The sequence below is a fragment of the Haliotis rufescens genome, unplaced genomic scaffold, assembly GCF_023055435.1.
Source record: "Haliotis rufescens isolate VD_foot unplaced genomic scaffold, xgHalRufe1.0.p SCAF_35, whole genome shotgun sequence".
NCBI classification, from domain to species: domain Eukaryota; kingdom Metazoa; phylum Mollusca; class Gastropoda; order Lepetellida; family Haliotidae; genus Haliotis; species Haliotis rufescens.
The window spans coordinates 4,444,162-4,470,244 of NW_025964057.1; the positions used below are offsets into that span (position 1 = coordinate 4,444,162).

At 41.4% G+C, this 26,083-nt stretch overlaps 1 protein-coding gene across 1 annotated transcript; it reads right to left on the reverse strand.

Annotated features, from left to right (window-relative positions):
* Positions 1 to 25,693, reverse strand: LOC125372090. The gene is made up of 5 exons (XM_048381045.1): positions 25,590 to 25,693; positions 22,238 to 22,376; positions 19,304 to 19,506; positions 11,642 to 11,758; positions 1 to 194 (listed from the first exon to the last, which is right to left on the reverse strand). Exons 1-5 carry the CDS (start codon positions 25,636 to 25,638, stop codon positions 1 to 3), a joined length of 702 nt encoding a protein of 233 aa, XP_048237002.1. The 5' UTR covers positions 25,639 to 25,693.
* Between the last annotated feature and the right edge of the window lie 390 nt (positions 25,694 to 26,083).

A 26,083-nucleotide genomic window follows, 5' to 3' on the forward strand; every position in this document is an offset into this window, starting at 1 on the left:
TCATTCCACAGGGCAGGAAATGTCCTCCTCCATCGGTAGACGGTCAACTGAGTCATCCTCAGTAAAGTCATTCAAGTTACCCGTTCTAGAAGTCATGTCTCCACACAGTGTTAGAACACTGTCCTGATACTCTTCTTTAACAACAGCTATTCGCTGCTTCAGACTGTCCGTACCATCGCGGTTCTCAGTTGTTTCTGGTGGAACATAAACACAGAGCAGTATCATGCGTTTTCTTTCCAGAGATGCAGAACGTGTTATGAAACAATTAGTGTCTGGCAACTCTGGATGAACTCGTGAAAATAAACAGTATCATGCGTTTTCTTTCCAGAGATGCAGAACGTGTTATGAAACAATTAGTGTCTGGCAACTCTGGATGAACTCGTGAAAATAAACATGAATATTCGCTAAATAAATGTGCAAAATGATTGAAGATTATTGGGTCAATGGGTTCAAAGGTAGCTTTCATCCCATTTTATCTACGAGTAGTTGGGACACAGTTCCTGCAACACCCTGCCGCTGACCGTGAGGGTTTGTGTCCATGTTGTTGTTCGTGCAACACCCTACTGCCGCTGACCGTTAGGGTCAGGGTTTGTGTCCATGTTGTTGTTCCTGCAACACCCTACTGCTGACCGTTAGGGTCAGGGTTTGTGTCCATGTTGTTGTTCGTGCAACACCCTACTGCCGCTGACCGTTAGGGTCAGGGTTTGTGTCCATGTTGTTGTTCCTGCAACACCCTACTGCTGACCGTTAGGGTCAGGGTTTGTGTCCATGTTGTTGTTCGTGCAACACCCTACTGCCGCTGACCGTTAGGGTCAGGGTTTGTGTCCATGTTGTTGTTCCTGCAACACCCTACTGCTGACCGTTAGGGTCAGGGTTTGTGTCCATGTTGTTGTTCCTGCAATACCCTACTGCCGCTGACCGTCGCCTCCCTGTTGGAAGACGGGCTGGTATCTCATATGTAGATGTACAGTGTATTTGTGGCAATTATTCTTTAGGAGACGAATATCGTGCCACTTTAGAATACCCGCACATTAGAACACATAGGAAATGTATGTACACATTACTAATAAATATTATTTGTGGCCTAATGTTGTTTAGTTTTGTCAATTATTTCAATAAGAAATGCCTGCTGTGTTAAGAAACTTTGGCAAATTTTGAGAAATAATTGTGATAGCCCATAAGTTCTCTATATAAGGACATGGGTGGCACACCTGTCTAAGGCGCCGCAATTCCCTTGGGCAACATTAGGGTTCACTCAATATTTTTCCACAAATCATAGAAGCTGTTTCTACAGATTTTAGAAAATATGGCCGTGGAGATTCCGGTTTCCCATCTATGGAATAAGAGGCGACAAAGTGGATCAGATTATAAGTACCTGTCACCAGGCTGCCTGACCATCCCAGACATTGCACATAACATATATGTACAGACTCTGGTCATAAAACTACATCTCACAATCAGTACACAGTATTTGGAGATATGCTGTAGACTAACGAATACACAGTATTTGGAGATATGCTGTAGACTAACGAGTACACAGTATTTGGAGATATGCTGTAGACTAACGAGTACACAGTATTTGGAGATATGCTGTAGACTAACGAGTACACAGTATTTGGAGATATGCTGTAGACTAACGAGTACACAGTATTTGGAGATATGCTGTAGATATGCTGTAGACTAACGAGTACACAGTATTTGGAGATATGCTGTAGATATGCTGTAGACTAACGAATACACAGTATTTGGAGATATGCTGTAGACTAACGAGTACACAGTATTTGGAGATATGCTGTAGATATGCTGTAGACTAACGAGTACACAGTATTTGGAGATATGCTGTAGACTAACGAGTACACAGTATTTGGAGATATGCTATAGACTAACGAGTACACAGTATTTGGCGATATGCTGTAGACTAACGAGTACACATTATTTGGAGATATGCTGTAGATATGCTGTAGACTAACGAGTACACAGTATTTGGAGATATGCTGTAGATATGCTGTAGACTAATGAGTACACAGTATTTGGAGATATGCTGTAGATATGCTGTAGACTAACGAGTACACAGTATTTGGAGATATGCTGTAGACTAACGAGTACACAGTATTTGGAGATATGCTGTACACTAACGAGTACACAGTATTTGGAGATATGCTGTAGACTAATGAGTGCACAGTATTTTGAGATATGCTGTAGACTAACGAGTACACAGTATTTCGAAATATGCTGTAGATATGCTGTAGACTAACGAGTACACAGTATTTGGAGATATGATCATCAATTGTTGTGCCTTCAGCCTTGTCGCCGAACATCACACTCCCTCCGAGACCAGTCCTACAGGATATGGCCACCAATTTAGACAAAGCATTTGGATCCTTTTGCCGTCCACGGTTTGTATTGCCAGATGCAGGGACTCATGGCTTGTCTATGATTGCTCCCGAATTAGATGGTGACATCGCAACATTAGCTCCTAAGCGTCCGTACTCAGCTTCTTCAGTGAATGATAGGGACCCGCTTCACCTCGAAACCATTGTTCGAAGGACCCTCCCGTTGGTCTCCACTATTTTATCAGCAACTGAAGCACTTTCATCGGCTCTAGCTCATGCATCTTCCTCGGAAGAATCCTGTTTTCGAGGTGCTGTGACCCTCATCCAGGATAAAACGACAGCTATACTAGACCTCCTTGCTCACCATGTGGGATCTATCACTACTCTTGGTAGACGTGGGGTGTTACAACATTGCTCATGGGATGATCAATTTAAGAACAGGCTGTACCAAATGCCATGGTCAACACCATCCCTTATTGCTGGGCGCAATCAGGAGGTCGCCCATGAAGTCCAAAGAGACACTTCCCTGCAAGTCACTGTTGACTTACTTCGTCTCCAGAGAAATCAACTGGAAGAACAAAAGAAAGACCGAAGACGACCAACCTTTACTCCTTCTCAACAAGACCTTAGAGAAGTTTTGAGTAATAGGTCTGCTTCTTTTCGTGGCCGTGGCCGAGCACGCCAACATCAGCGAGGAGGGAAATCAGGCGGACGCACCAACTCCTTTTCAGGGACTAAAGGAAACTCTAACTCCTAAGTCAGGAGACACCTACCCCAAATGACTCACTACAACAGTAGAACGACTGGGACCTTCCGACTCCAGCCATTCCGATTTTCTCGTCTCCTGTAGGCGGAAGACTAGGCACGTTCGCTTTAAACTGGACCATCCTAGACGACCCATATGTGTCTAGTCTCCTACAAACAGGCTATTCTCTACCTCTTGCCACCACACCTCCGACAACGTGCAAACCGCCTCAACATCTGTATCCAGCCACACAACTTCCAGTTCTCATAGACGCCATAAACACGTTAACGCAATAGAGTGTCTGGTCACTCGGCCAATGACACCACGGTTCTATTCTCCAATTTTTCTGGTTCCAAGAAAAACAGTCCTCAACTACCTCTCATCTTCAACATGAAAACCTTCAACAAACTATACCTAGAGACTCCTCCACACTTTCGCATGACATCAATCGCTCTACTACGAACGATTATTCATCCCGGCGACTTCATGATCAGCCTAGATATACAAGACGCGTACTTACACGTCCCTATCCTGCCAGAGCACCGCCATTTTCTTCGGTTTGTGTTCCAAGGCCAACACTACCAATTGTGAGTGCTCCCATTTGGAATTTCTTCAGCCCACCGGTTATTTACTCGCCTCACAAAGCGTTACAAGTTCTTACACACTCGAGGCATAGTCTTCGAAACGTACATCGACGACTGCATTCAAGCCAACAAGGATTCGAACACTCTACTTCATCACCTCGATTTTTCTCAACGCCTACTTCATCAACTAGGTTGGATCATCAACAGTCATCAGAGCCCTCTTCGACACGAGTCTGGGCAAGATGTTTGTCCCCCAAGATCGTTGGGAGAAAATCCAACGCCTCGTTCCATTGGCACTCAAACAGCCACTTTCCTGACGTCAATGGCAACAACTTCTCGGTCTCCTAACATCAGCACAAGCCCTCACCAAGAGAGGTCAACTTCACTTATGGCCAATCCAGTGCTTCCTCAAGCCCTTCCTTCAGGACGATGATTGTCAGGTCCTTATCACTCTTCCGAACCATCTACACCCACACCTCAAATGGTGGTTAACTCCATCAAATGTCTGCGAAGGAGTCGCCTTGCAACCATTCACCCCGACCCTCCACCTGTTCGTCAACGCCTCAACCGTCGGATTGGGAGCTCATTGCCAAGACCTACAAGTGGCAGGGCGGTGGTCATTAGAAGAAAGTCAGCTTCACATCAACGATCTAGAATTCAAAGCAGTGATTCTGGCAGTGTCTCATTGGTCGACACTTTTTCAGTCCTCCACACTCGGTCATGTGGTACATAAACAAGATGGGAACCACCAAGTCAACGTCACTTCTATCTCTAGCACTCGACTTCTTCAAACTGATCGACTCACTCAACATTCAAGTTCAAGCAAGACATATTCCTGGCATCGCCAACATCATAGCCCACTCCCTGTCCCGACCCGACAAACCATCTCCCACGGAATGGCGTCTACATCCCGTGATTTTTCAGTCTATTTGCCAGTTATTTCGGTGCCCAAGACGTCGACCTCTTCGCAACCCGCTTCAATACTCAGCTATCCCGGTTCGTATCTCCTATCACAGACCCCCTAGCCTGGGACCACGATGCGTCAGCAATCCCATGGGAAGGACTACATGCTTACGCCTTTCCCCCAACCGGCATTCTACATCGGGTTCTACACAAGATAACCATGACCAATCGCCTCACTCTGCTTTTGGCCGCGCCCTACTGGCCAACACGCAGTTGGTTCATAACGCTCACTCGTCTCGCAGACAGACAATTTTACCATCTACCTCTAAGTGCCGATCTTCTGCATCAACCACACACTCAGCTCCGTCATCCGTCGCCAACAACCCTCAATCTATGCGTTTGGCGCATTTACAGAAATCATTGATACCTAAAGATTATTCTGAACGAGTGGCAAAGACCATTGCGGGGGCGCACAGGTCATCTACTAAAGCACTATATGACCATAAATGGAAGGTATTTGAATCGTATTGTCATTCACATGACATTTCCACACCTGCCACGGCATCCCCGCAACAAATTGCTGAATACCTTCACTATCTTCAATCATCTCATAAACTAAAAGGTTCGACTCTGGCTACCTACTTAGCTGCGATCAATTCTGTCATCGCAACTACAATGGGCACTAAGATTTCTACAATCGCCGAATTACAATCATTGATCAGATCGTACAAGTTGGCGGAACAAATTTAAACATCACGTTTCCGACCACCAACTTGGGATCTAAACATCATACTTCGACATCTAACTTCGGCCAAGTTCGAACCTCTCGCCGAGAAAGATTTCGAACACATTTCTTTGAAGACAGTTTTCCTTCTGACCACACTCAACGGCGGCTCGAGTGAGTGAAATTCACGCTTTAGACGTCAACAGAGTGCGTTTCGAACAAACTGCACATGGGAAAGTATTTTGGGGACTACGATGAGATTTCATCGCCAAAAATAAACTCCCTGGTCAACCCGATCGACTATTCAGTATCCCACCGTTGACTGCCCTCTTAAACCGTGACGAAGACATATCTTTGTGTCCGGTACGTGCACTTCGAATCTATCTGGAAGCGGCGAAACCACTTCGTCGATTACGTAAGAGGTTATTCATCCCGCTCTCTGCGGCAGCTATTACGGAGGTATCCCGTACCACAATCTCGTTTTGGATACGCTCAGTGATCCTTCGAGCCTTTTTCACCTTCACTGATCTACCTGCTCCAGTCGCACCTAATCCTCACGAAACCCGTGCTGTCGCTTCCACCATGGCACTTCATAGTAATTGCTCCTTGACCGCAATTATGGAGGGATGTTTTTGGAAATCCGATACCGTGTTCGCATCCAATTACCTCCGAGACATCTCAGTGACGGACGTTCAAGGCCTTCACCAGTTTGGACCCTTGGTACTCGCACAACAGATCTCCAAGACACACCTGCGCAGATAGGGAGATGTATAACCAGATTTTCATTACATTACATCCATCTCTATTTATAATAAACATTTGTCATGATTATTGGTGTTTATTGTATTCATTCGGGCTTCCCAGACTGAGTATCCGGTTGGAGGATATAATCACTCGTCTGTAGAGACCTTGGTCTTCAACCTGAAGTCGTCATTAGACACGGCCGATTTCGGTGTCCCGATCCCTTGTTTCAAACACCTCTACTTTAGGTATGTGTGTTGAGTAACGGATCGATGATCCTTTTATGGATATTGTCATTCATTTCCTCTTCCCGTTTTTTACCCATCAATTCAATCACTGAGATGATTGAGGGTTTGACGAAGCTATAAAAGAGATGCCGAGCCGGTCCAACCTATCGTCCTCTGGAGATAGGAATACCCTGTCTTGTAGATTTGACGACTAGATGCATACTCTCTCGAATATAAGTCGTACTCGTTCGTTTTAGACATGCGATTACGCTTCTTACGTTTGAACATGTTACACATATTGTACCCCACTTATTGTGTTTCAATTGTTCACGTATCAGGATCTCAACATTCTTTGAGAGTGTTCTTCTTATCCTGTCTAGGAGTTGTTGTTTTTGTTTTGTTTTTGTTTTTTTGTCTTACGACACTTAACTGTGTTACTGTATTAAGTATTGTACCACTGTTAAGTTCCAGCTTCCTGGTAAATATCCTACGGTTGTGATCTATAGACAAGGGAGTTGCGCCCCACCATCCGACCGTGGGATAAAATGCATAGTGTCAGATAGGATAAGTTTTAAAATTTGAAAATTTTATTATAAATTGTATTTTCAGATACGTTTCCACTCAGAATCGAAGAAGAAAGAGAAATGCATAGTGTGAGATAGAATAAGTATATAAATATACAATTTATAATTAAATTTTCAATTTCTTCTGGAAATTGCTCAATAATTTCACGAAATCACCTGAAAAATAAGTCATTTTATTAGATGACTAACCCTACTAGTTATTTCGCGATATGGCTAAAATGTTTAGTAATTTCACAAAATAACTGATTTCAGTCTTATTGATAAACTGGGAAACATTTAGCTGAAAACCTGGAAAACCTGGTACGAGACTCTGAACGTCATCTGTCGTAACGCTTGTCATTAACTCTTCACACCCTTCCACACATTCACACACACTAAACTGTACTGGACCTGCTGCACCATCAGGGCTGAGATAGCGGAACATCTGCTTCGTTTCTAACACTCTATCGTCCTACTAAAACCAAACAAGACCATTATAATTTCATCATAATTTCAATTTTGATATAAAGTGTGATTAATGAACATATGCTCTTCACAAAAAGTAGGGGATACTCAGAAATAACTCCTAATTTCCAAAATCCTAAGATATTTTTTTATCCAGTGAACAGAACGAATTGGGAACACTTTATAACAGGTCGTGAAGTATGATAGTAGATGTTATGACCGCCAACGATCTTGAAGGACGACAGGAGTATGACAGGAAATCTCAGTTGACGTTTTGGGATAAGTAGTGCTTAATAAATATCGTCACGATTTGTCAAACATTCATTCATTCGACAAGGTAAACTGCGTATGAGTCTCCCAGTGGCGATTTGAAGGAGTCTGTCATACCCCTTTTGTAGCGCCTGGCCAAGTTCTGCCAACGTGGTCGGCGGCCAATGATGTTGAATGACAAGTAACAGACGTGTTCAATAGGGGAAGATCTGGGCTCATTCCTGGCCATGGCATTCTATGGGTGTTGTGCTGCTGGAGGTGAACATCGACGATTTGTGCACCGTGAGCAAGGGCGTTGTCGTCCTGGAAGATAAAACGTCGACCCACACGACTTGCCACATAGAGTGCCAGTATGTTGTCCCGATAGTACTGTCCAGTGACCGTTCCTTGCACAATATGAAGTGGGGTTCGGTCATGCAGGCATAGTGATGCCACTCCACACCATAACCAATCCAACTCCAAATCTGTCATGAGGTCTCAGGATGAGATTGGCTTGACGTTCATTTCGACGTCGCCAGACACGACCACGCCTGTCAAGAAAGTGCAAAGTGAATCGGGGCTGATCTGAAAACATGACCCGTGAACAGCGACGATTACCCCCGTCTCGATCTTGTAGAGCCTGGTTTCGGATCAATGGATCCTGTACTCTTGTCGTTGACCGTGGACGCCCTGAACGTGGTTGATGGTCCGGAGTCTGCTAATCACATATTGGCCACATCACATGCATGCCAATAGCCCGTAGGCGCTCCCCGCGTTGGAGACCCCACATCACTCACCATGATCTCAAACACAAACAATGAATGAAATGAAGTAAATGACATCTTGTGATGATAGCAATAAGAACCAGCAAGATTAACAGAAATAATGGGGCACAGAAATTAATCCACCTTCCTTAAAAGTGTGAACATTAGGATTGACATTCTACGCAGGTGTGTGGTGCTACTGCACGAGGCAAGTGTAAACTACAGGAAGTGTTTTGGTGTTACGTTTTACATACATAAGCTTATACGAGGTAAAAACACTAACTGCAACATAGTTGCGTTTTCATGCGTGTTGTTTTAGAAAGAACACCAGGAATTCCCAGATTTATTCACTGCGAAATGGTGACATACTGTGTCGCGAACAGGTCATGAAGCGGTATGTGCTTCGTGCATCAGACATTGTACGTATTGAGACAAACGTAACATCAGACGGGGCAAACATTGTACATACTGAGACAAACGTAACATCAGACGGGGCAAACATTGTACATACTGAGACAAACGTAACATCAGACGGGGAAAACATTGTACATACTGAGACAAACGTAACATCAGACGGGGCAAACATTGTACATACTGAGACAAACGTAACATCAGGCGGGGCAAACATTGTACATACTGAGACAAACGTAACATCAGGCGGGGCAAACATTGTACATACTGAGACAAACGTAACATCAGGCGGGGAAAACATTGTACATACTGAGACAAACGTAACATCAGACGGGGAAAACATTGTACATACTGAGACAAACGTAACATCAGGCGGGGCAAACATTGTACATACTGAGACAAACGTAACATCAGGCGGGGCAAACATTGTACATACTGAGACAAACGTAACATCAGGCGGGCAAACATTGTACATACTGAGACAAACGTAACATCAGGCGGGGCAAACATTGTACATACTGAGACAAACGTAACATCAGACGGGGAAAACATTGTACATACTGAGACAAACGTAACATCAGGCGGGGCAAACATTGTTCATACTGAGACAAACGTAACATCAGGCGGGGCAAACATTGTACATACTGAGACAAACGTAACATCAGACGGGGAAAACATTGTACATACTGAGACAAACGTAACATCAGGCGGGGCAAACATTGTACATACTGAGACAAACGTAACATCAGACGGGGCAAACATTGTACATACTGAGACAAACGTAACATCAGACGGGGAAAACATTGTACATACTGAGACAAACGTAACATCAGACGGGGAAAACATTGTACATACTGAGACAAACGTAACATCAGGCGGGGCAAACATTGTACATACTGAGACAAACGTAACATCAGACGGGGCAAACATTGTACATACTGAGACAAACGTAACATCAGACGGGGAAAACATTGTACATACTGAGACAAACGTAACATCAGACGGGGAAAACATTGTACATACTGAGACAAACGTAACATCAGACGGGGCAAACATTGTACATACTGAGACAAACGTAACATCAGACGGGGCAAACATTGTACATACTGAGACAAACGTAACATCACACAGGGCAAACATTGGACGTATTAGGACAAACGTAACATCAGACGGAACAAATAGTGTACGTACTGGAATGGAATGAATCTTTTGACATTTGCATTGCATTCAGTGTATGTATTCGCATATACTGTCACTGCAGACAGTGACAACACCAGAATTGTGAACGGGATGTTATGGTGGCTTCGTTTGCTTTTTAGAAAGCCCGAAAACATGTTTCATTGTGTGTTTGTTGTTTAACGCCGCACTCAGCAATATTCAAGCTATATGACGGCGGTCTGTAAATAATCGTGTCTGGATCAGACAATCCAGTGATTGACGTGATGAGCATTGATCCACGCAATTGGGATACGATGACATGCATCAACCAAGTCAGCGAGCCTAAACACCCGATCCCGTTAGTCGCCTCTTGGGACAAGCATTGTCGCCTTTTACGGCAAGCATGGGTTGCTGAAGACCTACTCTGCCCCGTATCTTCACGGGTCTAAAAATATAAGTTGTTATATAAAACACCAATGAAAGTTGTCAAAGAGACCAATTTCATAATAAATTATCCTTTATATCCCATTTAAGAATCTCAAAACGAATTGTTTGAAGGCTGTGGATATACTTAAGGTTGTGTCAGAATGTTTATATAACACGTGGCGGTGATACAGAAACACTATTTCATCTTTACAGAGCATTAGTCAGATCTATACTAGATAATTGATATTTCATATATGGTTCAGCTCGCAAGTCGTATTTACGAGTTGCTGGATAGCATGCACCTTCAGGTTCTGACATTATGTCTAGGTGTTTTCAGAACTTCACCTGTGATGAGTGATCATGTGCAAGCAGACTTTGAAGAAGGGTAAAAGCTTTTACATATTACTAAACGTGAGGCAAATCCTTCTAATCCAGTTTTTAATCGCGTGTTTCAACCCCAATATCCGAGTCTGTACTTCAATACGCCGAAAACAGTTCTACCTCTTGGTATTCGTACGAAACCTCATATCAATGAAGCTCATGTAAATCTTGCTGCAACTGCTTAATGTCAAAAACCGGCAATACCTCTGTGGCAATGTATACAGCCCACTGTCAATCTCGATTTAACAAAGCTGGAAAGAAGTTCATATTCATTCTTTGCCATATCAACAAGCTATGAGAGATACTAGTACCCTTCTTACATCTGCAGCTATACTGAGGAGTCGAAAGAAGTGAAAAGTATCAGCTGCAGATGGAAGTTCTATTTTTTCTGCAGAAGTGAGGGCTATTTTAACTTTAACATTGGCTTTCCAGAATAATAAGAAAAAAATACAGCTTCATGGATAGCAAGTTTTGGTTAATTGCATTTAAGCTGGAGTGATAACGTTGCACGAATCTACAGCCAAAAAGTTGTTTGTTTCCTTCAGGGCCATTCTATTAGCATTGCAATGTATCAGTAAGTCACAGGTTACAGGACACAGTTACAGGACACACCTGACATTCAATCTTCACTTCCCCATCACAGGATGCACTCTCCACCATCACCACTAGTTACAGGACACACCTGACCTTCAATCTTCACTTCCCCATCACAGGATGCACTCTCCACCATCAACACTAGTTACAGGAAAAACCTGACCTTCAATCTTCACTTCCTCATCACAGGATGCACTGTCAACCATCAACACCAGCTACAGGACACACTTGACCTACAATCTTCACTTCCCCATCACAGGATGCAGTGTCCACTATCAACACCAGTTACAGGACACACCTGACATTCAATCTTCACTTCCCCATCACAGGATGCACTCTCCACCGTCAACACTAGTTACAGGACACACCTGACCTCCAATCTTCACTTCCCCATCACAGGATGCACTCTCACCGTCAACACTAGTTACAGGACACACCTGACCTCCAATCTTCACTTCCCCATCACAGGATGCACTCTCCACCATCAACACTAGTTACAGGACACACCTGACATTCAATCTTCACTTCCCCATCACAGGATGCACTCTCCACCGTCAACACTAGTTACAGGACACACCTGACCTCCAATCTTCACTTCCCCATCACAGGATGCACTCTCCACCGTCAACACTAGTTACAGGACACACCTGACCTCCAATCTTCACTTCCCCATCACAGGATGCACTCTCCACCGTCAACACTAGTTACAGGACACACCTGACCTCCAATCTTCACTTCCCCATCACAGGATGCACTCTCCACCATCAACACTAGTTACAGGACACACCTGACCTCCAATCTTCACTTCCCCATCACAGGATGCACTCTCCACCATCAACACTAGTTACAGGACACACCTGACATTCAATCTTCACTTCCCCATCACAGGATGCACTCTCCACCGTCAACACTAGTTACAGGACACACCTGACCTTCCCGTGACGGGAAGAGATGTCACTGTGTTTTCCCCTCATCTCACATATTTCGAAATAAAGCAAGAATTTATAAATGCTTTTTCATTCTTTATTATAGGGTGTTTTAACAATTTTGATTATTACAATATGTCAGTATACTAGTGTTGCTACGTCTGTGAATAAATATATTTCACAAGATAGCAGTTTCAGTAATTAGCAAGTTTTAAAACATATGTAACGTGATCCCCAAAACATCTCGTTTTACCGGCGGAGACAAGCAGAAGGATTAATTTTTTCTCCAGATCTCCAAGTCAACGTTGTACCTGGTTTTCTCGGAAGAGTTGTCATACAGCTGGCACCAAGTCCCATTCATTGAGAAGTGAGTGCAGTTCTTCAGTTCCAGACATATATTTCCGCATTCGGTGTCAGAGACGTGTCTCGTGGAATAAGTCGATGAAAGCTTGAGGCTCCCCTGTTTCCTTGTTATCCTCGAGAAGTACGCCACTTTGCATATAGGCTCTGCACAGACCACATGTGTATTACTAAAAAGAAACCTTTACAAAAATGGCGTATGTGTCATAACGTAGGTATATATATATATGAAGCCACTGGTGACCAAATCCTGCAGAAAGCAAAGACCCCATGATTCCCTGTAAGGTGGCCTACCTTAGATGTTGGGGGTCAGTCGAATGGTTTTAATTGATAAGACTTTATCTGTTGTATATTGTTTATAATTTTGCTCAGGTGTGTTGTATTTCTAAAACTGATTTACTTTACTGTTTTACTGTCTTTTGTCGACAGCTTGACCTCGTTTCCATTGTTATATAGCTGTAATATTGCTGATGCGATGTAAAATATTAATTCAAAGAGAATATCAAGGCTAAACGTAGTGGAAAACTCTCTGAAGGTGTGTTGTTCCAACAGGACAATGTATATGTGTGCACGAATTGTGTTGTCATGGCTGCAATGCATGCATGTAGCTTTGAACTCATTGAATATCAGATTTCCATCTTTTCACAAACTTGAAAAAAGAACTATCTGTCAGGCATTATGAAAATGATGATGACGTCAGTTCTGCTGTGGAGAAGCTAGTGGACCTCGGAGGGAGTATGTTGAACTATAATTAGCAGTTTGCTCCATCAACCCAGTCCATCATTGTCAGGCAGGAACAGTTAAGCCAACCCTCGTATCATTTGAAGATTTGGACAAGGAAACCCTTCCTACAACAAACCTTTAGAAGAGAAAGGCTACTGGTGACCCCACGATTGGGAGGCGTTGGACAAGCTTGTAAATCTCGTCTGTTCCTGGACAGTTGTATTTGTGGCCAGGTGTTACGTTGTTCCCAGACTGTTGTATTTGTAGCCAAGTAAAACGTTATTTCTAGACAGTTGTATTTGTGGCCAAATGATACGTTATTCCTAGATAATTGTATTTCCAAGTGATGCGTTATTCCACGATAGTTGTATTTGCGGCCAGGTGATACGTTATTCTTTGATAAGTGTATTTGTGGCCAAGTGATACGTTTTTCCTGGACAGTTGTATTTGTGGCAAAGTGATACGCTATTCCTTGATAATTGTATTTTTGGCCAAGTGATACATTATTTCTAGATAATTGTATTTGTGGCAAAGTGATACGCTATACCTAGATAATTGTATTTGTTGACAGGAGATACATTATTCCTAGATAGTTGTATTTGTGGCAAAGTGATACGCTATTCCTAGACAGTTGTATTTGTGGCCAAGTGATACGTTATTCCTAGACAGTTGTATTTGTGGCCAAGTGATACGTTATTCCTAGACAGTTGTATTTGTGGCCAGGTGATACGTTATTCCTCGATAGTTATTGTATATGTGGCAAAGTGATACTCTATTCCTAGATAATTGTATTTGTGGCCAAGTGATACATTATTTCTAGATAACTGTATTTGTGGCCAAGTGTTACGTTATTCCTTGATAGTTGTATTTGTGGCCAAGTGATACGCTATACCTAGATAATTGTATTTGCTGACAGGAGATACATTATTCCTAGATAGTTGTATTTGTGGCCAGGTGATACGTTATTCCTCGTTAGTTATTGTATATGTGGCAAAGTGAAACTCTATTCCTAGATAATTGTATTTGTGGCAAAGTGATACGTTATTCCTCGATAAGTGTATTTGTGGCCAAGTGATACGTTGTTCCTAGACAGTTGTATTTGCGGACAGGTGATACGTTATTCCTGGACAGTTATATTTGTGGCAAAGTGATACGCTATTCCTTGATAATTGTATTTTTGGCCAAGTGATACATTATTTCTAGATAATTGTATTTGTGGCCAAGTGATACGCTATTCCTTGATAATTGTATTTGTGGCCAAGTGATACATGATTTCTAGATAATTGTATTTGTGGCAAAGTGATACGTCATTCCTTGATAGTTGTATGTGTAGCCAAGTGATACGCTATACCTAGATAGTTGTATTTGTGGCCAAGTGATACGTTATTCCTTGATAGTTGTATTTGTAGCCAAGTGATACGCTATACCTAGATAGTTGTATTTGTGGCCAAGTGATACGTTATTCCTTGATAGTTGTATTTGTAGCCAAGTGATACGCTATTCCTAGACAGTTGTATTTGTGGCCAAGTGATACGTTATTCCTAGACAGTTGTATTTGTGGCCAAGTGATACGTTATTCCTAGACAGTTGTATTTGTGGCCAAGTGATACGTTATTCCTCGATAGTTATTGTATATGTGGCCAAGTGATACTCTATTCCTAGATAATTGTATTTGTGACCAAGTGATACGTTACTCCTCGATAAGTGTATTTGTGGCCAAGTGATACTCTATTCTTAGATAATTGTATTTGTGGCCAAGTGATACGTTATACCTAGATAATTGTATTTGCGGCGAGGTGATACGTTATTCCTAGTCAGTTGTATTTGTAGCTTTAGACTACTGTATTCCTAGATAGTTTTATTTGTGGCCAAGTGATAAGTTATTTCTAGATAGTTGTATTTGCGGACAGGATATACGCTATTCCTAGACGATGGTATTTGCGGCCAAGTGATACTTTATTCCTAGACAGTTGTATTTGTGGCCAAGTGATGCGTTATTCCTAGATAGTTGTATTTGTTGCCAAGTGATGCGTTATTCCTTGATAATTGTATTTTTGGCAAAGTGATACATTATTTCTAGATAATTGTATTTGTGGCCAAGTGATACGCTATTTCTTGATAATTGTATTTGTGGCCAAGTGATACGCTATTCCTTGATAATTGTATTTGTGGCCAAGTGATACATTATTTCTAGATAATTGTATTTGTGGCAAAGTGATACGTTATTCCTTGATAGTTGTATTTGTGGCCAAGTGATACGCTATACCTAGACAGTTGTATTTGTGGCCAAGTGATACGCTATACCTAGACAGTTGCATTTGTGGCCAAGTGATACGTTATTCCTAGACAGTTGTATTTGCGGACAGGATATACGCTGTTCCTAGATAATGGTATTTGCGGCCAAGTGATACGTTATTCCTAGACAGTTGTATTTGTGGCCAAGTGATGCGTTATTCCTAGACAGTTGTATTTGTTGCCAAGTGATACGCTATTCCTAGATAATTGTATTTGTTGCCAAGTGAAACGCTATTCCTAGATTATTGTATTTGTGGCCAAGTGATACGTTATTCCTTGATAGTTGTATTTGTTGCCAAGTGATACGCTATACCTAGATAGTTGTATTTGTGGCCAAGTGATACGTTATTCCTCGATAATTGTATTTGTGGCCAAGTAATACGTTGTTCCTAGACAGTTGTATTTGCGGGCAGGTGATACGTTATTCCTGGACAGTTATATTTGTGGAAAAGTGATACGCTATTCCTTGATAATTGTATTTTTGGCCAAGTGGTACATTATTTCTAGATAATTGTATTTGTGGCCAAGTGATACGCTATTCCTTGATATTTGTATTTGTGGCCAAGTGATACACTATTTCAAGATAATTGTATTTGTGGCCAAGTGATACATTATTTCTAGATAACTGTATTTGTGGCCAAGTGATACGTTATTCCTTGATAGTTGTATTTGTGGCCAAGTGATACGCTATTCCTTGATAATTGTATTTGTGGCCAAGTGATACATTATTTCTAGATAATTGTATTTGTGGCCAAGTGATACATCATTTCTAGATAACTGTATTTGTGGCCAAGTGATACGTTATTCCTTGATAGTTGTATTTGTGGCCAAGTGATACGCTATACCTAGATAATTGTATTTGTTGACAGGAGATACATTATTCCTAGATAGTTGTATTTGTGGCAAAGTGATACGTTATTCCTAGACAGTTGTATTTGCGGCCAAGTGATACGTTATTCCTAGTCAGTTGTATTTATGGCCAAGTGTTACGTTATTCCTCGATAGTTATTGTATATGTGACAAAGTGATACTCTATTCCTTGATAATTGTATTTGTGGCCAAGTGATACATTATTTCTAGATAACTGTATTTGTGGCAAAGTGATACGCTATTCCTTGATAATTGTATTTGTGGCCAAGTGATACATTATTTCTAGATAACTGTATTTGTGGCAAAGCGATACGTCATTCCTTGATAGTTGTATTTGTGGCCAAGTGATACGCTGTACCTAGACAGTTGCATTTGTGGCCAAGTGATACGTTATTCCTAGACAGTTGTATTTGCGGACAGGATATACGCTGTTCCTAGATAATGGTATTTGCGGCCAAGTGATACGCTATTCCTTGATAATTGTATTTGTGGCCAAGTGATACATTATTTCTAGATAATTGTATTTGTTGACAGGAGATACATTATTCCTAGATAGTTGTATTTGTGGCAAAGTGATACGTTATTCCTAGACAGTTGTATTTGCGGCCAAGTGATACGTTATTCCTAGTCAGTTGTATTTATGGCCAAGTGTTACGTTATTCCTCGATAGTTATTGTATATGTGACAAAGTGATACTCTATTCCTTGATAATTGTATTTGTGGCCAAGTGATACATTATTTCTAGATAACTGTATTTGTGGCAAAGTGATACGCTATTCCTTGATAATTGTATTTGTGGCCAAGTGATACATTATTTCTAGATAACTGTATTTGTGGCAAAGCGATACGTCATTCCTTGATAGTTGTATTTGTGGCCAAGTGATACGCTGTACCTAGACAGTTGCATTTGTGGCCAAGTGATACGTTATTCCTAGACAGTTGTATTTGCGGACAGGATATACGCTGTTCCTAGATAATGGTATTTGCGGCCAAGTGATACGTTATTCCTAGACAGTTGTATTTGTGGCCAAGTGATGCGTTATTCCTAGCTAGTTGTATTTGTTGCCAAGTGATACGCTATTCCTAGATAATTGTGTTTGTTGCCAAGTGATACGTTATTCCTAGATAGTTGTATTTGTTGCAAAGTGATACGTTCTTCCTTAATAGTTGTATTTGTGGCCAAGTGATACGTTATTCCTTAATAGATGTATTTGTGGCCAAGTGATACGCTATTCATCAATAATTGTATTTGTGGCCAAGTGATACGTTATTCATCGATAATTGTATTTGTGGCCAAGTAATACGTTATTCCTCGATAATTGTATTTGTGACCAAGTGATACGTTATTCCTAGACAGTTGTTTTTTGTGGCCAAGTGATACGTTCTTCCTTAATAGTTGTATTTGTGGCCAAGTGATACGTTATTCCTCGATAATTGTATTGGTGACCAAGTGATACGTTATTCCTAGGCAGTTGTTTTTTGTGGCCAAGTGATACGTTATTCCTTAATAGTTGTATTTGTGGCCAAGTGATACGTTATTCCTCGATAATTGTATTTGTGGCCAGGTGATACGTTATTCCTCGATAATTGTATGTGTGGCCAAGTGATAAGTTATTCCTCGATAATTGTATTTGTGGCCAAGTGATACGTTATTCCTTAATAGTTGTATTTGTGCCTAAGTGATATATCATTCCCAGATAAGTGTATTTGTGGCCAAGTGATACGTTATTCCTTGATAGTTGTATTTGTAGCCAAGTGGTACGTTATTCCTTAATAGTTGTATTTGTGGCCAAGTGATACGTTATTCCTCGATAATTGTATTTATGGCCAAGTGATACGTTATTCCTCGATAATTGTATTTGTGGCGATGTGATACGTTATTCTAGATAGCTGTAAGGAAGATAATTTATGGATGTGAACTTTTTAATTATGAGGAAAACAATGTTTCGGAGTATATACTAACTACTTCATCACGTGACATCCATCTTCCTTATGTGTTTCACTTCTAAATGCCATAGAAAGACTATGTATTTGTGGCCAGGTTGACCGTTGTTCCTGTAGTCTCATTTGTATCTTTAGACTAATTTATTCTTAGATTGTGTTATTTGTATCTTTAGACTGCTTTATTCTTAGATAGTCTTATTTGTATCTTTAGACTACTTTATTCTTTGATACTTTTATTTGTAGCTTTAGACTACTTAATTCTTAGATAGTCTTATTTGTATCTTTAGACTACTTTATTCATTGATACTTTTATTTGTATCTTTAGACTACTTAATTCTTAGATAGTCTTATTTGTATCTTTAGACTACTTTATTCTTTGATACTTTTATTTGTATCTTTAGACTGCTTTATTCTTAGATTGTGTTATTTGTATCTTTAGACTGCTTTATTCTTAGATAGTCTTATTTGTATCTTTAGACTACTTTATTCTTTGATACTTTTATTTGTATCTTTAGACTACTTTATTCTTTGATACTTTTATTTGTTTCTTTAGACTGCTTTATTCTTAGATTGTGTTATTTGTATCTTTAGACTACTTTATTCTTTGATACTTTTATTTGTATCTTTAGACTACTTTATTCTTAGATAGTCTTATTGGTATCTTTAGACTACTTTATTCTTTGATAGTTGTGTGTGTGTAGCTGTAGATTCTTTTAAGTCCGTTCGTCTACATGCCATGAATTCCTGCCCTGGTATCGGTCCAACTTCCCGAAGAGGCCTACCATTTCCTTTCCCTAGGGCTGACAGGTATCATTTTGAAGAAACAAATCTTTTCCAAAACACTAGAAAATAAGTTTGTTCTCAAATAAATATTTGTCTGGAAGCGTTGACTTAGGAGATATTGTTGCAAATATTACCGTTTTTTCCGCACATCGAGGGGTGAGATTCTTCACATTTGCGAGTGTACAAGGTGAGCATTCCACTACTGACGGCAACACAATGGTCAGTCTCCAGGTCGTTTGGTTCATTGTGTCCCCAGTTCGCGTGAAGCACTGGTGCTCCACCAGGCCAGATGAACGAGGTGCCATTGTAATGTGCGCCCAACCAAAAAAGAGACGTTCTACAACACGGTACAGAAGTCCATGGGTGAGACATGTTCTGGCCAATTAGTTGGCGTACAGTATAAACACACGGGTATTCTGTGAAAAACGTGAATTTGTTGCTCTGGACTGATGCTATACTCGCACCGATGCTATATGATGTTGCTATGTACTGTTGCTAAAGAATGTTGTTATGCAGTGTTCCTATATGATGTTGGTATGTACTGTTGCTATATGATGTTGGTATGTACTGTTGCTGTGTGATGTTGCTATGTACTGTTATTGTGTGATGTTGCTATTTACTGTTGCTGTGTGATGTTGGTATGTACTGTTGCTGTGTGATGTTGCTATGTACTGTTGCTGTGTGATGTTGCTATGTACTGTTGCTGTGTAATGTTGCTATATACTGTTGTTGTGTGATGTTGTTATGTACTGTTGTTGTGTGATGTTGCTATGTACTGTTGTTGTGTGATGTTGCTATGTACTGTTGCTGTGTGATGTTGCTGTGTACTGTTGCTGTGTACTGTTGCTGTGTTCTGTTGCTGTGTAGTGTTGCTGTGTACTGTTGCTGTGTACTGTGGCTTCATGATGTTTCTTTAAACTGTTGTTGTATACTGTTGCTGTGTGATGTTGCTATGTACTGTTGCTGTGTAATGTTGCTATATACTGTTGTTGTGTGATGTTGCTATGTACTGTTGTTGTGTGATGTTGCTATGTACTGTTGTTGTGTGATGTTGCTATGTACTGTTGTTGTGTGATGTTGCTATGTACTGTTGCTGTGTGATGTTGCTGTGTACTGTTGCTGTGTACTGTTGCTGTGTACTGTTGCTGTGTAGTGTTGCTGTGTACTGTTGCTGTGTACTGTTGCTGTGTAGTGTTGCTGTGTACTGTTGCTGTGTACTGTTGCTGTGTAGTGTTGTTGTGTACTGTTGCTGCTTACTGTTGTTGTGTACTGTTGCTGTATACTGTTGCTGTGTACTGTTGTTGTGTAGTGTTGCTGTGTACTGTTGCTGTGTAGTGTTGCTGTGTAGTGTTGCTGTATACTGTTGCTGTGTACTGTTGCTGCTTACTGTTGTTGTGTACTGTTGCTGCTTACTGTTGCTGTGTAGTGTTGCTGTGTAGTGTTGCTGTGTAGTGTTGCTGCTTACTATTGCTGTGTACTGTTGCTGTGTAGTGTTGCTGTGTACTGTTGCTGTGTAGTGTTGCTGTGTACTGTTGCTGTGTAGTGTTGCTGTGTACTGTTGCTGTGTACTGTTGCTGTGTAGTGTTGCTGTGTACTGTTGCTGTGTAGTGTTGCTGTGTTCTGTTGCTGTGTAGTGTTGCTGTGTACTGTTGTTGTGTACTGTTGCTGTGTAGTGTTGCTGTGTAGTGTTGCTGTATACTGTTGCTGTGTACTGTTGTTGTGTACTGTTGCTGTGTAGTGTTGCTGTGTAGTGTTGCTGTGTACTGTTGCTGTGTACTGTTGCTGTGTACTGTTGCTTGATGATGTTTCTTTAAACTGTTGTTGTATACTGTTGCTGTGTACTGTTGTTGTGTGATATCGCCCTAAATATGAATCAGATGAGGCGGTCTCACTGGTCTCCTTTATTTCCAGTTCAGAGTGGGTAAATCAGTGGAAGGGAATTGGCTATTGGACGGTTACTGAACGATATCAGATCATCGATATACATGAAGCTTAAGTTAAACATCTTGGCAAGATTCCTTTGTTTTGACTTTGCCAATCCGCAGGAAACTGATTCATATATTCATGAAAAATATGTCAGCAAGGAGGGAAGCACAATCCCTACTTCTTGCCTAATTGTCGCCTCGATCTCACATTATAAGAATAATTGCTTACAATTTTAGCAAATATGTATCATTTGATACAGACATGAGCTGTCATGTTCTGATAAAATTAATATTTGACAAAAATTAATATGTAGGACAAATGCATTTTGACATTTTCGATCAACTGCTGTAGCTGGATTCAGTTTCACATTCCTGGTTTTGCAAGACTAACTAATGACACCTGTGCCATTTGGTAACTTACAGCCGTAATGTATTCTTAATACATCACTGCACACATTGAACGCGCCACCAGGTTTCAGATTCTTCATTCTTTTGCATTGTTTATGCTGAGGCAACCACGTTTCGATATAGATCCTCATATCGTTGTCAAGTAAGACTGTTGTCAACGGTATAAGGATCTATATCGAAACGTCGCCTTTAAGAAATTAAAGAAGTTGTTATCCATAAATTGTGTCTACTTTGTCATCCCTTAACTTCTAAGTAATGCCTATTAAACAATTCGTTTAACGTTTGATAAGAGTTCCAGTAATTGACTTGCCTTTGCATGTGTTTCAGGCCTACCCTTTTCCCGAACACCTGGAATCATCACTGATTTTCAGTGGTCCATTCATATAATTTTCAAAATTATTTGGCCCAAAGGAATCTGTTTCGGCGGATAATCGAGACTGGTTATTCTCTGGCATTGACGTTTTATACTTTGTGCCACCAGAGGGGCAGGATACACTCAGCATTTCGCGAACACCTGGTGTCACTACTTGATAGTGATCCATTCATATATGTTCCATATAGTCGGAATCGAACAATCCCTTGAATGTAGAAAGGGTGTTACGCTTTTATTAACATTTTCTAACTAAAGCATATTTGTAAAGCGGGCTGACGGGAGTGAAATTTAACTTATGAGTTTTTCATCTTTTAAATGTCAGTATGGAAGATGACTTGATAGGACAAACAGTTTCTGCTTACCTTGTCGGGAAGTACGTGGTCTTAATGAACTTCAGGTCGTGCTTCGACGCCACCGTGGCAAGGTCAAGGGAATAAGCCTGACAGTATTGCCGTCCCTGGGTGTAGTTGCCTTTCTTACTGATGTATCGGTAGGTATCTCCTGAAAGGGAACATACAGGTGTTCCCAGTGGCTTAAAGAAGATATAAACCTAAACTTTCGTCCATGTTCTCAGAAACAGGAATTGATGGAGTGATACGAGGGCTGGACAAAAAGTTATAAGCCTAACAAACCAAACCAACATTTGTGAAAGTGTTTTTTATTGTATTTGTTTATTAACATAATCTCCCTGCTTTTCAATACACTTAATGTCGATAGTGGAGTTTTTTAATTCCAGTCAGTAAGAAGTTTTCTGAAGCTACCCTGCAAAAAAACATTCAAGGCAGCTTTGAGGTCATCTTTGTCGTCACAGCGCTTTCTGTGAAACAGGGGGAAATCACTTGGTGCAAGGTCTGTCAGGTATGGATGAAGCTCTTCGAACCAACATTGTCGCACAGCAGCCTTTGCAAGTCAAGAAATGTGAGAAGAGACATTGTCATAAAGGGGTAGAACCCCAGCTGTCAGTATTCCTCGCCGCTTTGCTGATAGAATCTCTCAGGCGACAAAGCTAATCAGCATAGTAGGCACCGGTAAGTCTTTTGACTGTTTAAGTAATCAACAAGGACCACACCCTTTGCATCCCAGAATACAGTGGCCATAACTTTCTTCACTGATCTTGAAGACTTAAATTTCTTTGATGCCGGAGAAGTGGAATGGTGCCATTCCATGGATTGACGTTTTGACTCGGGATCTTAGTAGTAGACCCATGTTTTATCACCCGTTACCAATCTGACTCGGGATCTTAGTGGTAGACCCATGTTTCATCACCCCTTACCAATCAGTTTTTGAATTTAAAGAAATCATCCTCAATCAGCTCTAAATTGTCCCTGGCAATGTCAGGTTGTTTTTCCTTAAGATGAGAATTTAGAAACGTTAGCACCAAACGAGCAGATATCTTTTTCCTCTGTAAATGTTCATGGATAATGGTTTCAATGGATCCATGGCTTAGACCAGTGTCTTCCTCAAGTTCAGCAATGGTAATACGTCTATCTGACAGTATAAGCCTTTCTATCTCCTTGGTTGAATCTTTATTGATGGAAGTTGAGGGATGTCCAGACCTCGGGTCATCATCAAGGCTTGTTCCCGGAATAGCTAGGGCACTTTTCCCCATACACTTGTGACATGCGGTCATGAATTTCTTGGGGAGTACATTTCTCTAAAGTCAAGAACTTGATGACAGCTCGGTACTCCTCCTGTTCCATTTCTGTTTCCATTTGGACCCCTATCACGTTCAACTAGTTGTGGCTAGTATACAAACAGCCCAAACATACCAAATACACTTGCAATGAACTACTCAAACAATGTACTGAAAAGATGAACAATCATGCCAGGTCCATGTTGATTCAAAAACGGCACAACGATAGGCTGGATGACCTCGTCACGGTTTCGATGCTCGTTCAAATTGCCATTGATCTCTTTCAAACGTCTTCTCAGTCTCTCGGTGATTCCTCTCCACACCATAACACTGCCTCTTCCCAAACGGTCTACCTCCACAACACAGTTCTGAGCGTAACGTTCACCGCGACGCCGGTATACTCGTATTCGGCCATCGCCGTGGGAGAGGTGAAAACGAGACTCGTCGGTGAACAGAACCTGTCTCCACTGAAACGCCGTCCAACGCAGTCGCTGTCTACACCACTGCAGACGCAATCAGCGGTTATTGTTGGTGAGAACTGGGCGTCTGCCTCGCAACAATCCCGTATCGCCAATGACGGCCATGTATAGTCAGTGGCCAGGGATGGTTCTCACGGTGATTGTTGGTGAGAACAGGGCGTCTGGCTGGTCTCCTCTCTACAATCCCGTAACGCCAAAGACGGCGATGTATAGTCAGTGGCCAGGGATGGTTCTCACGGTGATTGTTGCAGGCTGGAACCGATTTCGCAGATGAGTGATTCGAATCCAACGATCTTGGCGGACGACGCTGCGACGTTCCTGACGAGCATATCAGTGGCTCTCAAGCGTCATTTTCAGATAGACGTGTCATCTCCAAACTTCAAATAATGATTGAAATTTAATGTTTTTCCATGTTACAGTTGTCAAGAGAAGCAGAAACAAAGCATACCGAATCTCAACCCTGGTTTGTATATGGTGCATGGTTGCTGCATGGAAGACACGTTTTGCCATCAACAACCTGCTGAGGTTGCGTTTGTGCTGTATGTTTTCATATTTTCGTATCCGATTTGAACACCAGGAAGTTTTTTCTTGTATGCCATCGATTGGAAAGGGTGTCACTTGAACTTTTGTTGCCGAGTATTTATATAACTGGGCTCAAACAAATTGAAAATATATAAACATTGAAATTCATATCGATTGTTGCTTACCAGGTGAATTTCTTGTGAGCTAACCTTTGTATGATGTGAACCATTAAATGCAAAATGTGTATCATAATAACTGAGGGAAGGTAGGGTAGCCTAGCGTTTAAAGCGTTTGCTCGTTGCGCCGAAGGCACGGGTTCGAATCCCCACCGAGGTACCGTGTTGGTGTCCCCCGCCGTGATATTAGTGCAATATGGCTAAAGGCGTGGTACACCTACACTCACTCACAGCACTCATAGTAGTTATATATCAAGTATGTACAGTATGACCTGGATGCTGGGTTGCCAGTTGTGGAGTCATTACATGTAGAACAACAGTATCTAATATGCCAGTGTTTTCATAACATTTTCAAGGATGACCAAATTTGAGTGCAGAGAGTGACGCCTAAAGAGCACGAAACTGTAGCATCAACACAACAATAAGTGAACAATAGATGACTCACTGTGATAATCGTTTTGTACAACCACTTTTAAAATAGTTTACGTTTTAATTTCTCATTTTGCTTCTCATTATCCTCATTGACCAAGATTTGTCCAAGATGTCACCATTTTATAATTTCTGACAACAGATTTGATGGCTATTTAACGCAATGTATTTAAACGTAACCCTTTCACGGTGCTAGCCATCATCCTGTTATTTCACGTTAATGAAAGCCAAAATACAGAGGGACCGACAATGGACAACGTTCCAATCCATAACCTTCACTGGATGTTCGGTTAAAAACTCTAAGCTCAAAAACATGTCTAAACACAAAGATATAGTCAGAATCGTTCAATGGACTCTGCTTTCAGAGAGCTCTTATGGTTGTGGACATGAGTTTTGTCTCTTCTATTTGATTATCCCAACAGGCCAACTGTAAATATAAAACCCGGGTACTCCTCCAGCACCACGTCGGCCTTACCTTGACCCGCCAGGAGGGTCTGCAGCATGGCCAAGCCTACAATCAGCATACTGAGAGTCCTTCCTGCCAGTCGACTGAGCTCTAGGAGTCTCCCCTAATTGCGGCCTCAGTAACGTGTCTGTGTCGTGCTGTACGATAACATCCTCCCATCACCAGTGATTGGATACAGGAGGTGCTTGGGAACAGTGACGTCATTAGTCGTTAATGGATATTGTTCGCATACTTCTCTTCGTTAAAAACATTATACTTTGAATAATAAAAGATACGTAATTGAAGAATAATTGTCTCATCAAAACGTGTAGACACACACACAGGTACAGGGCTATCTTCAAAGGTCCAAGGCAAGCTAAATAAGGAAACAATGTGTGAAAAATACTGGACGTCCTCATTGATAACATCTGTGTAATATTGAGGGTCAGACATTTGGCAACAAGCAGACATCCCCATGGGCACCACTTGTGCCCCCTTCTTGTTGATCTGGTTAACGCTGGTTT